Source organism: Mus pahari, chromosome 2 (assembly GCF_900095145.1).
Source record: "Mus pahari chromosome 2, PAHARI_EIJ_v1.1, whole genome shotgun sequence".
In the NCBI taxonomy this organism is placed as follows: domain Eukaryota; kingdom Metazoa; phylum Chordata; class Mammalia; order Rodentia; family Muridae; genus Mus; species Mus pahari.
In genome coordinates this window covers 37644852-37659126 of record NC_034591.1, presented here as the reverse complement: position 1 = coordinate 37659126, position 14275 = coordinate 37644852, and the positions used below count along the sequence as shown (strand labels likewise).

At 41.9% G+C, this 14275-nt stretch overlaps 1 protein-coding gene across 1 annotated transcript in view; it reads right to left on the bottom strand.

Moving 5' to 3' along the window:
- Tes (testin LIM domain protein) overlaps positions 1 to 14275 on the bottom strand; it is a 39826-nt gene that overhangs the window by 17136 nt on the left and 8415 nt on the right. The window contains exon 2 of the mRNA XM_021190406.1: positions 1376 to 1461. Coding sequence (XP_021046065.1) covers positions 1376 to 1461 — 86 coding nt within the window. The remainder of the gene's footprint in view (positions 1 to 1375; positions 1462 to 14275) is intronic.

Genomic DNA, 14275 nt, shown 5'->3' with positions numbered 1-14275 from the left:
AGAAGAAGAAGAAGAAGAAGAAGAAGAAGAAGAAGAAGAAGAAGAAGAAGAAGAAGAAGAAGAAGAAGAAGAAGAAGAAGAAGAAGAAGAAAAGGAGGAGGAGGAAGAAGAGGAGGAAAAGGAGGAGAAGGGGGGAGGAGGAGGAAGAGAAAGAGGAGGAAGAGGAGGAGAGATGGATGGAAAGCAAGCAGACAAGTTTTATGGTGAGGCTTGAGCCTCTGTGATTCTGGCCCTTCAGTAGTACCTGTAGATAACCTCATTCTAATCCTGAGAAATTGTTCTGTGTTCAGTGATATTATCTTTGCATTAACCTACAGGCAATGAAGCTACTTAAGTCTGGAATTTACCAATTTCATGGAAAAATCTAAGATCTTTGAAATAAAAATAAAGAACTGATCCATTACTTGTGGAAAGACGGATTCCTCTTGCCATTATTCTTTAAGGTATTTATGTCTGTCACCTAGAGCTTATTAAACATGCAAGCTTTTAAAGAAGACGAATATGTCAGATTTTGTTATATCTCCCTTTAGCTTACACTGTATACAGACATAGTGGCTATCGAAACTTCTTTATTTTAGTTTTCTATGATAATCTGAAACATGGAAGTAGGAGTTAAATGGAATTCAGTGTGGACTGGAGCTACAGCTCAGTGGAGAAATGCTTTGCATCCATGAGGCTGTGGGCCCAATGATCACTATTGAAAAAAAAATGTTTATTACCACAGGGGAACCACTATGCTCTGAATAATTGATTTTTATTTTAACAATACTATGCTGACTATAACTTCCAGTAGGCATGTGGAAGAACTTTTATGTCCTTTGAAAGAGCTGGTTTCCTTTTTTAGATTTTTAGGGATCATTATCTTCTGCCTTTCAGATACACGCATTTCATTCAAAAATTAGCAACAAAATTTTAAAGGTGTCAAGTTCCTAAAAGTTTCTCAGTAATAAAACTCCTTCTGAGATAATTTTTAAGAATTAAACATCGTGTCGTTTCTTGGCACCTAGGAGATGGACGCGCAACGGAGCGTGCGCGCTGACTGCACCGCAATAGTAGGTATGAGCCACGAGGAGTTCATTGTTCATAACAAGCTAATTGACAGTGCGAAGGGGTTACCATAAACCCCTCTGCCATTCAGAAAGGCATAGTCTATATTTGGGGCATCACAGGAAATCTCGAAGATAGCAAAGAAGTCAACCAACTCTGCATATAGTTATCGGCAAACCCACTTCATGATGTGAACACAGAACAGCTCGCTTTTCTTTCACTTGCTAAGGAGCTGTGCCCAAGAGCTTGTCAGTGAGTGTGAGAACACTGCCCAGGGGCCCTGCCCAAGCGGGGAAAGACTAAGGATACTAGGGTTTCAGGAGCTCACCTCCAGAAGTGTAGTTCAAATCCTTCACAGTTCTCTTTGCATTTTAGACAGGGGGCTCCAAATCCTTGCTCGTGGCCTAAGCCCATCTGTTAAGGGGAGGAAAAAAGGGAATTTATTATGAAATTTTACATTTTTAAAAATTCAATAAATCACACCTTTAATTCCACTTAACGCTCTTGTTGATGTAACTCTCAAGCAAATCTTTTATGAGTTTCACATTGTTTAGCCAACTCTGACGCCAGGCATGTAAACGGAAGCTTCGAGAACATAGATAGCATTCTTTATATTTTCGTTGCTTTTATCATGAAAGGAAGAGAAGCAAAATACAACTTTATAGAAGACCACACATACTGAAAGTCACAAAACTTGTGGACTCATGGCTTTGCCCCTTATGTGCTGTTAATGCCAGTACAGGGAGACCACCAAGGGGAGAGACGGCAATGCAAATGTGTGACAGAGTTTAGGAATTACAATTAAAGGGTGACTTGATATTACGAAACTACAGTCACGGCAACTACAAATAAAAGTATCATACCATTTAAATCTTACAAAACCTCACAAAACATTTAGGAAGCAGGCACTATTTCCGCTCTGTTCTTTACAGACGACTGACATGAAACCCAGGAAGTTTTCAGCATTTGCTCAGGATCAAAACGTCAATACATTCTGGAACTTCCTTCCTTCCTGAGGGCTAGCTTCATGGGACCCAGAGGGGTTATGAGGGATGACAAGAGAGAAAAGCAATCGGCAGGCTTCTCCAGTTGTAATCTACATGTTACACTGACAACCCTGGCAAGATACAATGGTGCAATAGTGGTACTTTTATTTGAGGGATAACCAGCCTCGGTCTACTTGGACTTTAGATCCACCCCATAGAGATTTCATCCTAGTACTGAAAACCAAAAAAATTATCTATAGCTAAGAGGTCATGGACACTAGAGGAGAACTTAACTACTGCCACGTCCCTAAAGCAGTAGACTACATACATGCAGTCTAAATACATGTTCTCATGCCCGTATATAAGAAGTGTATCTCTCACTCCTCATCTGAGAAGTGCCTCTTTGCAGCAGATGGAAACTATGATCAGAACCCACGACTGGACAAAATGCATAGAACAGCTGACTATGGCATACCCAAACCCAATGGTGCACCTACAATAGACTCAGGGAACATGGCAGGGGTGGAACTGTAAAAAGCCAGAGGACCAGATGCCTGCTGCTAGATAGAACCTTCTAGATGTGACAGGGAAGCTGCACGCATGAACTCTCAACCATATGGTCACCAACACAAGACAGGCTGAACAAGAATCTTCGAACTCACGTGAGCACTAAGATACGTGTGCTCACCTATCTGGGTTTGTCTGGACCTAAATTAGATTAACACTAAGTTGTTTTTTTTTTTTTTCCAAACACACATATTTTCATCTTTTCTGAGTGGCCAGACTTAGAGAAGGCAACAACAATGTCCCTAACGGGAGGTAAATGTAGGGGAGAAAGAGGTCACAGCGTGCCCTGTGACCCAAAAGAAGAAGTCCTAATCCAAAACAAAACACACACACACACAAAAGACACCTAGTTTTCAGAATCATTGCTAGCAACCAAAGCCATGAGACAGATTCTGGCTGGCAATGAATTAGTCTGCCTATGACAGAAATGATTTTACTTATCCACATGTTGGTCTACAAATCTTAAGCCTCGTTGACACCCAACTAAGGATCTCTTATCTTATGCCCCCTGATTGGGTAAGAATTTGCAACCTCAATTATGACAAACAAACACAAATCTCTAAGGAAAGAGCTTTGTGATCCACACTCTCATTCCTTGTTCTGCAGCTGTACCTGCATCCAGACTGAGTTACAATCTGGAATGCAATTCTAAGATTGATATAATAACATTGTAGAGGACATAGATCTACAAGAATAAATCAACTTTCTTCGGCTTTTTTTTTTTTTCTCCTGAGGCTTCTGGGAGTGTCAGCCTCCCTCTCAGAAGTCGAATGAAGGATAATTTACCAGTTCTACTTTGCAGAGCCAGAACCACCCACCTCTGAGCTGTTTAAGGTACATTCCATATCTTTTAAGACACAGTGCCAGAGGATCTGGGCTGCCCCAAGTCTTGAATTTCAATTCATGAGCCCTATTTGTTCTAATGGTTACAGCAACTACTCTCTCTAGTTTAGGCCACGTTCAGGAGTCCCTGACATATATAAGACCCAGAATCTTCTCTGCATGTCTTCCCTTTCTTTGCCCTCAGCACAGACTACCCCCAATTGGGCACAGTCTTCTTTTTAACAAAAGAGGTAAGTCTTATGTTTGGACACCCAGGTCTTACAGGCTAGTTTGCACCCAGCTCTCTGTGCTTGAGAACCCTTGGTGAGGAGTACTAGAGATGGTGTTAGTGATACTCAGGATGCCTTCCAGGCTATGTAGGGTGGAAGAGTGAAGAGGGATGCCTAGCTGTTAGGTCCTTGACAGCTAAGGCAACCTGGCTGTTTAGACAATGTAATCCAGATCCTTGGACTCATGACCACTCCCACTTATGTGCTTATGTGTAATAGTAATGCAAGAAAATGATGAGAACTGTATAGTTATAAATATTAGAGAAATAACAAAACTGAGAACTGTGCAAACGAAGAAAGACCATTGAAGAGTCAAGGAAACTGTGGTCTGGCCCCACAGTGTCACCAGCCACATTCAATAATTTTTTGAAGTCATTTTTGTCCTCTGAGTTTCATCTAGCTAAGGAAAGAATTGAATGGGATTGACTCCAACTTTTTTGAAATTCTAAAATTATGACTGCAAATCATATGTTGGGTAACTTTTATCTTCAGTTAGCCACTTAGCAACCTGTCCAAGCTAGGCATGAAATGATCATTTGAGAAAGGCAGTGTATGCTCAGCTCCTGCAAGCCACCATCACCTCAGTTTAAAAAGTATGTATAGGACAGGAGCAAGTCCAGCCATGAGTGACACAGCTCAGTTCTGTCATGCATCTCTATCTCACCAGCACTGTGTGATCACATTCCCTTCAGAATCAACATTGGAGCCTTAAAAACACATGGTTTTCATAAGCTCACAGGCTCTGAAGTTGCCTCCTGTATATAATTTTAGCAACACATTCTGGCCAGTGTCAATAGAAGGATATGACAGATTAATTTTTTCTTCTTTATTGTCCAAGAAAACAACAGGTCTCAGGATTGACTATATTCGGAGAAATCATAGCTAGGCTTTGAGAATACCTATCAAGGTCCTCTAAAAGAATAAAAGTTCCTCTACAATAGTTATCTTGAAATACTAGTCACAAACAAGACGCATTAAATAACCATAACTATAGGCTCCAGAAACTTAGCTTACATTTCCATGACCCGAGTCTCCAATCCCCTGCTTCTCTCTGTTTATTTTAGAGTTAGAAATGGAAGTGGCATCAATTTCTCCATAATCATGTCAAGAAACCAGATATGTTGGCAACATTTCAGGTGACCCTCTTGATCCAGAGCAGAGAGATTGCATGTTATGTATTTGAAAGAGAAAAGGGGGTGGGGGAAGAGGAAGGGGTATAAAACATCTGGTATTTCAAACATGGTCTGGGTTGATCTGGAGACAATTTGGATCTGGAAGATATTATACAGTGTTCAGGGTGAGATCATGTGAGCCTTATAACCAAATTTCCCTGTGGAGCAAGACTTGTACTCGGTTTCTAAATAAGCAAGTGTTACTCAGACTGTTAATCACCATGGAATGAAGCTTCCCGGGGACAAAAGATATGAAGTATGCTGTATTCTCTCCTGCATGTGCATATATTTAAACACATATTGGATACATAGGCACATATATAAACAAATATATGTGTAGAGTATACAGATTATATATATAATCTGTATATATATGTATAAATATATATACAGATTATATATATAATCTCTATATATGTATATATATATGTATGTATATATATATATATATATATACATATATATATATATATATATATTGAGACAAATGAATAACATTCCTAAACAATGCTTCTCAGGGATTGGATCTTGTAGAAACTGAGTAGTTTCTGTGAAGCCCCGCCCCCTTCCAAATCACTAAATCTCGCCCCGTCTCAGACACAAGGACTTAAGGTGCTGCAATTGTTCAGAACACTGCCTGCTTCCAGATCTCTACCAAAATATATATGCTTCCCCCAAACAGCGAGAGGGGTGAGTTAAGTCAGATACTGATCTAAAGCAGGAAGAGAGAAACACCCTTCACCTTTTATATACCTTGCCACCTTTCTCAGGTGAGGAAACAAAATAACCAATTGTTATTAAGATTTTTGATTAATTACTATTAATAAAAATCTCTAGTTTGTCTTTTTTCAGAATATCCAATTTTCCTTTCACATTCATCAAAATACAGGAGAGAAGGAGTAACAAGACGGCTGCGCTGTGGGCCTGAAGCCTTTGGACCTATATGCTAGTATGCTTACTGTGTGCCAAATTCTAAGCGCTCCAGGTTGCTTGCTCATCAGCATCCAGTGTCTTTGCTCAGTCTTTCCTCACGGTACTATATAACATTCTGAGAGCTCCCTCCGTATGTGACCTTGCTATTTCAAAAATTAATTCACCCTACAGGCAATCGCAAGGCTCCTTGCATCGGATGTTTTTAGTGATAATGAACTCCTCTCTTCTCCAAGGTCAGAGAAGTTACTTTAAAACCTGCCACTGCCTCGTTTCTCCCCTTCATCCTCCTGGAATTGTGTTCCCCAAGAGCTCTGCCCTTGCCTGGGTCTCCATTCCTTTTCCCCATCTGTCCAAATCTCTCTCTACCCTGTCTTCAGGCCTAATCCTAATGTCTAATACTTTGATAAGCTTTCTTTATTCCCTGATTTTTCCATGATTCCCACAAGTCTTGGTAGAAATCTCATTATTTTTTTTTTTTTGCTTAACTGCACTGTTGACAATAACTGTGAACTGCTGACCTGAAATCCTAGCAGTACTACAAGGATCAACTCATTTAATCGAATGATCTTTACCATATTATCCTGCCCCGCAAAACGTCCACTATTTTCACAGGAATGGGCCTGCAAGAGATTGTAGTGGGAATAGCAGCAAGCATTTGTACTGCCAGGCGCGGCTCGAAGTATTTCCCATAAATCAACTTGTTTGGTGTCCACAGTTCCATCTAAATGACAAAATGATTTGTGATATAGGAGATGTGTTATAAATATGAGTACAAGCAAGGATTACTGGCACCTTACTTTCATTTTTCATGTTTTTGTTTTCTATCAAATCTCTTCACTCAAATTCCACACTAAAGCCGCACTTTGCTCTTTCCCTGTAAATAATTATCTTCTCGATACGTTGATGGTTCACTTTCTTAAGACCAGGAATGTCTTCCCAAACTCAGGATAGAGAATGCCTTCTTTCAAATTTAAACTCCATTCTCTTTCTCAAGAAATATACAAGCATACCCAATTATATATACATGTGCATACACAGTTATAAACCAGTTTATAAAATAATATATAGAATGCCATGCCTAATTGGCAGAAATTTTCCAGAGATATAGTTATCAGAATATCTCTAGAAGTCTATAACAAACCAGGTTTTCATTTATGAAAACACACACAAAGTAGGAATGATTTTATATAAGGGTCCATATAAGCTTTCTTACAGAAATCTACCTGGAACTGGGATCAAGAATGAAGAAATAGACACAGGACCTCAATCCTATGAGGATGTTACTACATGACTAAAATTGGGGAGTACTAGTGGCCAAGCATTCTTTGTTTATATTCATACTATATAATATTGTGTGAGTATACACACACACACACACACACACACACACACACACACACGTACTCAGTATTAATCTAGGATTCAAAAGCCAATTTAGTCACACATAGTATTAGGGACATGATTGTTGCTGAAATCACTTCTTAGTTAAGGCTAGTGTCACGGAAGGACTCTGCAATGACATGCACTTAGGCAACACGCCCTGAAAACCCCTCTCTATTAGCTATAAAAGGGATTTTCAGAACCTGAGTCCAAAAGGTATCTGTGGGAGTGCCTGGAAAGAATGTGGATTGCAGCGAACACTCCTAATTTGGTCTTGTGTCTGTCACTTCCTCCACGGCTGGGTACAAAGAGGGGTCACTGAGACAGAGGCACACTGAGCAGCTTTATGAAGACGCCATACCCCAGGATTTGAATAGTGCCATTGTTCTTGATATTTGCGGGGTCTGGAGGATAAGTTCTTCAGGAGTGCGCCATTATATTGTGTTAGTGAGAGCAGGGGAAGGTTTCTGCACAGTGATTGACTGACCCTTGTTCCCCACCTGTCTAATTGGAGTGTGTGTAGGAAGCAGCAAAGTACAGGCATGTTTTCACCAAAAAGACAAATGAGAGGCTTGCAGTAATGGCTGAGATAGCTATAGAGGAAACTGAGAAGGAAGCGGGAAATCCGAGATAACCTGGGAGTAAGGCCCAAAGGAGAAGGTGGGGGAGGGGGGACATGCAGCATAAAAATCAGTTCCCATGGCACAGTCAGGGAACTCAGACACCAGGAGTGGAGAATACTGCCAGCTGGGTCCCCGTTTTTTGCTAATTTACTAATACCCAGACTCTTCACGTCATCCCGTGATCCGGACAACAAAACAAATCAAAACCGAATGCATTTATATGGAGTGCCTTAGCTGATTTAGAGCTGCTATCTAACTCACTGGGCTGGAGAAGTCCTAGGGGCCATGGCTCAGTGGTGGTGAGGGAGCCAAGCTGGAGAGGAAAAGGAAGGAGAGGAGGGTTTGGCTCACTGGGTTCTTTATTTACAGACTTCCTATTACAGGAGAAGTTCCCCATGAACGAAGACACAGGGCCAGCACTTACATTTGCTTAATGGTTCAGGAACATCAGGTCACTTTCCAAGCATGCAAATACTCTCCACTATATAGCTACTATCAAATTTCAGTTGCATGCTAATTCAATCAATCTCTCTTTACCTTGGTGGAACAAGCAAAGAAACTAAAGCTAAGTGATTAGAGGGGTCGTTCCCACATCCCGAAGCTATGGTCCACTCCTTTTGACTCCTCCCTGTTCACAGAATATTAAGACTGTATAAGTAATTCAGAGTTGAAGAAAGTCACCACCATGACTCCTTCCATACCTCTGACTTCAGGAGGGAGATGAGATTATCCGAGCCATGATTTGGTGCCTAACAACCTTCAAGTTCACCAGTAAAGACAGTTGTTTATTCTGTCCTTTCTGTACGCTGTGTTCATGCTTCATCAATGGTATGAGCTGGGCTCAGCTAGCTGGACCAGCTGCCAGTCATGCTTCTGTGCACTTCTGGGTGAATGGTTCAGGGGAGCTCCTGCTGAGATCTCTCATCTGGTTCTATGGCCTCTCTTTCCCTCCAGGCTGGCCTGGCTACTTCCCAAAATAGACTCAGAGCGCCAAGGAAGCAGAGAGAGAGACGAGCAAGGTCTGTTGAAGCCCAAACCTGGAGCTGACACTAGCCCATTCAATACCTCAAGTTGGGCCAAGGAAATAACAGCAGTACAGACAAAGGGGAGGACGATGGATTGCATTTTTAGTGGGAAGGACTGCAAAGAGCTATGGAATTCTTGTAATTAACCAGTAAAGAGACATGCGCCAATCCCCCCACCCTGATCCATGACACTCTCTAGTCAGTAGTTCATGTTGAGAACCTAACCCAGCTTTGAAAAGGAAAATAATTAAATCCAGTAATGTAGCATACCCCAGGTAACTGAGCTGTAAAGAAGTATTTCTTTGTGTCCAGCAAAGCACCAGCTAGCAATAATTTGCTTAAGTATGTCATCAAACAATTCTTGATGATCCCATCAGGTGCTTAGTAAGCGGTGTGATGATCTCTGCAGTTTTCTTCCCTGTACACTGAGTTTTGATGATGATGGAATTGATGATAATTGTTTGTTTTCTATGTGTAGGCTACAGTCACAGTGTGTTAAAATGTTAGCTTCATTTATATTCTTACGCTCTGTCTACCGGCACTCTCAGTTGAGGATGAGGATATATATGGTAACGTTTAGACTCTATACTTCAGAGTGTTCAGTAACTTCATCAGTTATGCACCTAGAGGGAGTGAGCACCAAGAACAAACTGAAGGATACACTAAAAACCCTGATACAATTCTGGGTCTCTGGACATTTATTTATTAGGGCTAAGAGCCACCTAAGCATCCTTAACAGAGAATTCAGAAAAGTCTGCAATTACAGAGCACTATCAGCATCCCACGGACTGGTTTATCAAAACTAAAGACGTGGGGGGAAACCTGTGCAAATTAACAAGCAAGTGTCAGAGCTGGGATTTAAATGTGCGTGTGGAAACACTAAGCTCTGTATTGCTTCCCTTAAACCTCTGTGTTACAGCAGAGTATGGCAGTGGTCAATGCCCTCTGACTGAATTCATCTGGTTCTTAGAAGTTACACAAAGTAACAGTTCTATTGCCTTGTGTTTGGCATCTTAAGAATGTGGAGTTGGGCATGTGTCCTTATTACCAGTTGGAACATCTTCTGGGTATATACCTCTTCTAGAAGAGGTATTGCTGGATCTTCCAGTTAGTACTATGTCCAGTTTTCTGACGAACTGCCAGACTGATTTCCAGAGTGGTTGTACAAGCTTGCAATCCCACCCAGATGTCCCTCAACAGAGGAATGGATACAGAAAATGTGGTACATTTACACAAGTACTACTCAGCTATTAAAAACAATGAATTTATGAAACTTATGAATTTATGAAACAATGAATTTATGAAATTTATGAATTTCCTCAACAGAGGAATGGATACAGAAAATGTGGTACATTTACACAAGTACTACTCAGCTATTAAAAACAATGAATTTATGAAATTCTTAGGCAAATGGATGGATCTGGAGGATATCATTCTGAGTGAGGTAACCCAATCACAAAAGAACTCAGTTGATATGCACTCACTGATAAGTGGGTATTAGCCCAGAAACCTAGAATACCCAAGATACAATCTCCAAAACACAAGAAAATCAAGAATAAGGAAGACCAACACGTGGATACTTCATTCCTCCCTAAAACAGGGAATAAAATACCCATGAAAGAAGTGGCAGAGACAAAGTTTGGAGCTAAGAAGAAAGGATGGACCATCCAGAGACTGCCCCACCTGGGGGTCCATCCCATAATCAGCCACCAAACGCAGACATTATTGCATATGCCAGCAAGATCTTGCTGAAAGGACACTGATATAGCTATCTCTGTNAGGCTATGCCAATGCCTGGCAAATATAGAAGTGGATGCCCACAGTCACCTATAGGATAAAACACAGAGACCCCAATGGAGGAGCTAGAGAAATTACCCAAGGAACTGAAGGGGTCTGCAACCCTATAGGTGAAACAACAATATGAACTAATCATTACCCCCAGAGCTCGTGTCTCTAGCTGCATATGTAGCAGAAGATGGCCTAGTTAGCCATCGTTGGAAAGAGATGCCCCTTGGTCTTGCAAACTTTATATGCACCATACAGGAGAACACCAGGGCCAAGAAGTAGGAGTGGGTGGGCAGGGGAGCAGGGGGGGGGGTATAGGGGACATTCGGGATAGCATTTGAAATGTAAATAAAGAAATATCTAAAAAATAAGTTAAAAAAAAAGAATGTGGAATTGGAGTAAATATGTTTTATCTCCCCTTCCCTTACATTGGACCTATTTCCTTTTGGACACTTGTATCCTATTGGCACTGACATATTTTAACACTTGCACTATGGCCTGAACACTTCTGTAACAAACTTTGAATTTGTTGTAGTATTTAATAGGACACCCTTTGTAGCCTACTTTCCAAAGAATCTCATGCACTTCGGCATTTTCCACAGAAGTACGCTCTACATTTCTTCACGCAACATGGAAGGAACGTGGACTGGCTGAGAGGAATTTGGAAAGATCTATGTCTCATAGTTAGCAGAACAGTGCCTGGATTAAAAGCTGGACCTCTGAAAAATCAATAAAGACAGACTGCAAAGGTCACAACCCTCTAGAAGACCCAGAGACTATCTGATTTGAAAGAGCATTCGTCAGTACTTGCCTGGGATCTACTGCAGTACAGATTCTCAACATAGGAAACATTTTCAGAAATGAACTCTCAAGTCCGTATTCACCAGTCCCACTACTGTACACATTAAAATGCCATTCCAATGTTGAATTAAAGATACATCACTGCCATCACCTACCACTGCTTGCCTGGACCACTGTCTCCCTTCGTTTGGAGCGTGAACAGGCAGCTGCCTTGGAGTAAGGAAGGCTTAACGGTGTTCTTGCTTGCCCTTTATTGTCCCAGCCGTTTGCTACAGGTACTGGCTGATCTCAGGGCGGCAGATCAGAAGGTGCCAGCCCTCTTTAAGGAGATTTAGCCAGAAGTTAGAGATTGTTAGATAAAGTTCACTGAAAGAGAAGATTTAATTCTGTGTCAGATCTTTGTTACGTATGCCCTGATGGTCTTCCTCATTAGGAGTAAGGCTGTTGGACTCAGGCAGTTCAGTTGCTCAATGGGCACTTGACTGACAGCTGTCAGACTATTTTCATACCTCTGGTCACAGTGATGCTGGGTACAGAAAGGAGCAAGTATCCCAGGAGGGATAGAGGTGAAGGTCACCTAGGGAGGTAGCTCTATGCTCTCTGTTGTTCCAGAGCCTGCCTGTACTGTGTGTGAGCTTACTGATGCTGTAGGAGGCCTACAGAGCTATGTAGGACAACCACAATGGTAACCCCATCATCTTCAGGCAACACCATAGCTACTCATGGACCCATGGGACCCATGGGAAGTTCCTTGAGCTACTGTCATAAAAGGTGTAGCTGTTTTAAAAGTTAGACATGGCATGGTGGAGGACATCTGTGATTCTGATATATGCAAGGAAGAGGCAAGAGAATCATAAGTGTCCAGGGGCATCATTGGTAACATAGAAAATTCAAGGCCAGCATGGGCTACATAAGACCCTATCTTAAAAATATTAAGCAAAGTGGTTTATATGTGAAATCCTAGAACTTAGAAGGCTGAAGGTGGATTGCCCTGAATTCAAGGCCAGTTCATGGTGTATAGTAAGTTTTAGCCTAGTTGAGAGAGACCCTGCCTCAAAAACCAAACCAAACCAAACCAAACCAACAAACCTAGACACAAATACAAATACACACTCTCATGGCTTCCCCTGATCTGATGGCCCAGAAAAAAATTAAACCCATCAATGCAAAGATACATGTTGTTCCAATGACATGGAGCATTGCAACTATCATGCCTGCTTCTCCAACTGCACCTTCACCTCAGGAGTCTTTGATTCTGTTGTGAAAGCTTCAGATGACCCTGCTCAGAACACTAGGGCATTTTCCATCCATCCTCCCTCCTACTGGGAGAAGCAACTAGACCACCCACGACAGTGTGTGTGCAGCATTTGCCCGTCCCTCTTCCTTCCCTTCCAACGGTCCATGAATGATCCAGGAGAACCCTTGACATTATACACTAATGCTGCAGCCCAGACCTCGGCAAAACCTCATTAAGAGTGCTTGGTAGTCCGCCTGTGCTTGCTGACTTTTCCTGACTTACTGACTTTTCCTGCCCCACACCTTTGCTCCAAGCTACTTACTTAGTCTTTCCAGGAAATGCCTTCTTTGCCTAATGAAATTCTGTTTCTTATATAGCACTTGTTTCCTCAATAGAGTACTCCCAGCCTAAGTCCTTGGACCAAAGTAATCAGCTTCCACTGGGTAGGCTGGGAGTAAATAAACATAAATTAATTAATTATTAACGGGAAAAAGTTGTTAAAGACAAAGATATAAGATTGTTTAAGTGCTTAATGGCTCCTGTTGTTTGTGTCAGAATAGACCAGTGAGCCATGGTATGCCAACGGCCTCATTTTAAAGAGCCCTGCAATAATGGGACTGCAAACAACTTTTTCCCAGGACAGCCAGGGCTACACAGAGAAACCCTGTCTCAAAAAACAACAACAACAACAAGATACTAAATGTAAGGACATCTGCCATATAAGGTACTCAGTAAGGGTCCTCTTCTTCATGGGGAGCCACAAAGTATTAAGGGTGGAAAATGACACTTACTTTTTTTTTTTTTTTTTTTTTTCATTTTAATCATGTTTTTTTTTTTTTTTTTTTTTTACAGCCCCACTCTACTGAAACTCCTCAGTGGGTGGGGCGAATGGCTTTCAAGCAAACCAGCTGTCAGTCATTGAAATTGCGGGAAAGGGCCATGGTGGAGACAACATACTATGGAGTAGTACGGAGTAAATAATGCAGGAAGTAGCTGCTATTCTTAGGGGCTAGGCAGGCCCCTCTGAGGAGGTAGGCTTGGAGAGGTGCCTTCAGTGGCAGGTACCCTGGAGCCAGCCATGCTAAGATCTGGGCAAATAGCCTTCCAGGCAGAGGGAAGGGCAGAGACAAAAGCCCTCCTGTGAGGTGGGGTCAGGAAGATGGCTGAGCAGGCTGAGCCTTATTCCCTGAGTTCAATCCTCAGGACCTACATATTAGACAGAACCAGTTCCCGCAAGCTGCCCTCTGACCTCCACATGGCATGTCCCACTGCCCTCCCTGAAATAGATATATAAATATAATTTTAAAAATGTTAAACCAGACATAGTAGCACATACCTTTCATCCCAGCACTTGGGAGGCAGAGACAGATGGATCTCTGTGAGTTTGACGCCATCCTGTTCTCCAAGAGAGCCAGGACAGTCAGAGCTGTGTAGAGAGATCCTGTCTTTAAAAAACAAAGCAAAACAAACAGGCCAGGCAGTGGTGGCGCACGCCTTTAATCCCAGCACGTGGGAGGCAGAGGCAGGCGGATTTCTGAGTTCGAGGCCAGCCTGGTCTACAAAGTGAGTTCCAGGACTGCCAGGGCTACACAGAGAAACCCTGTCTC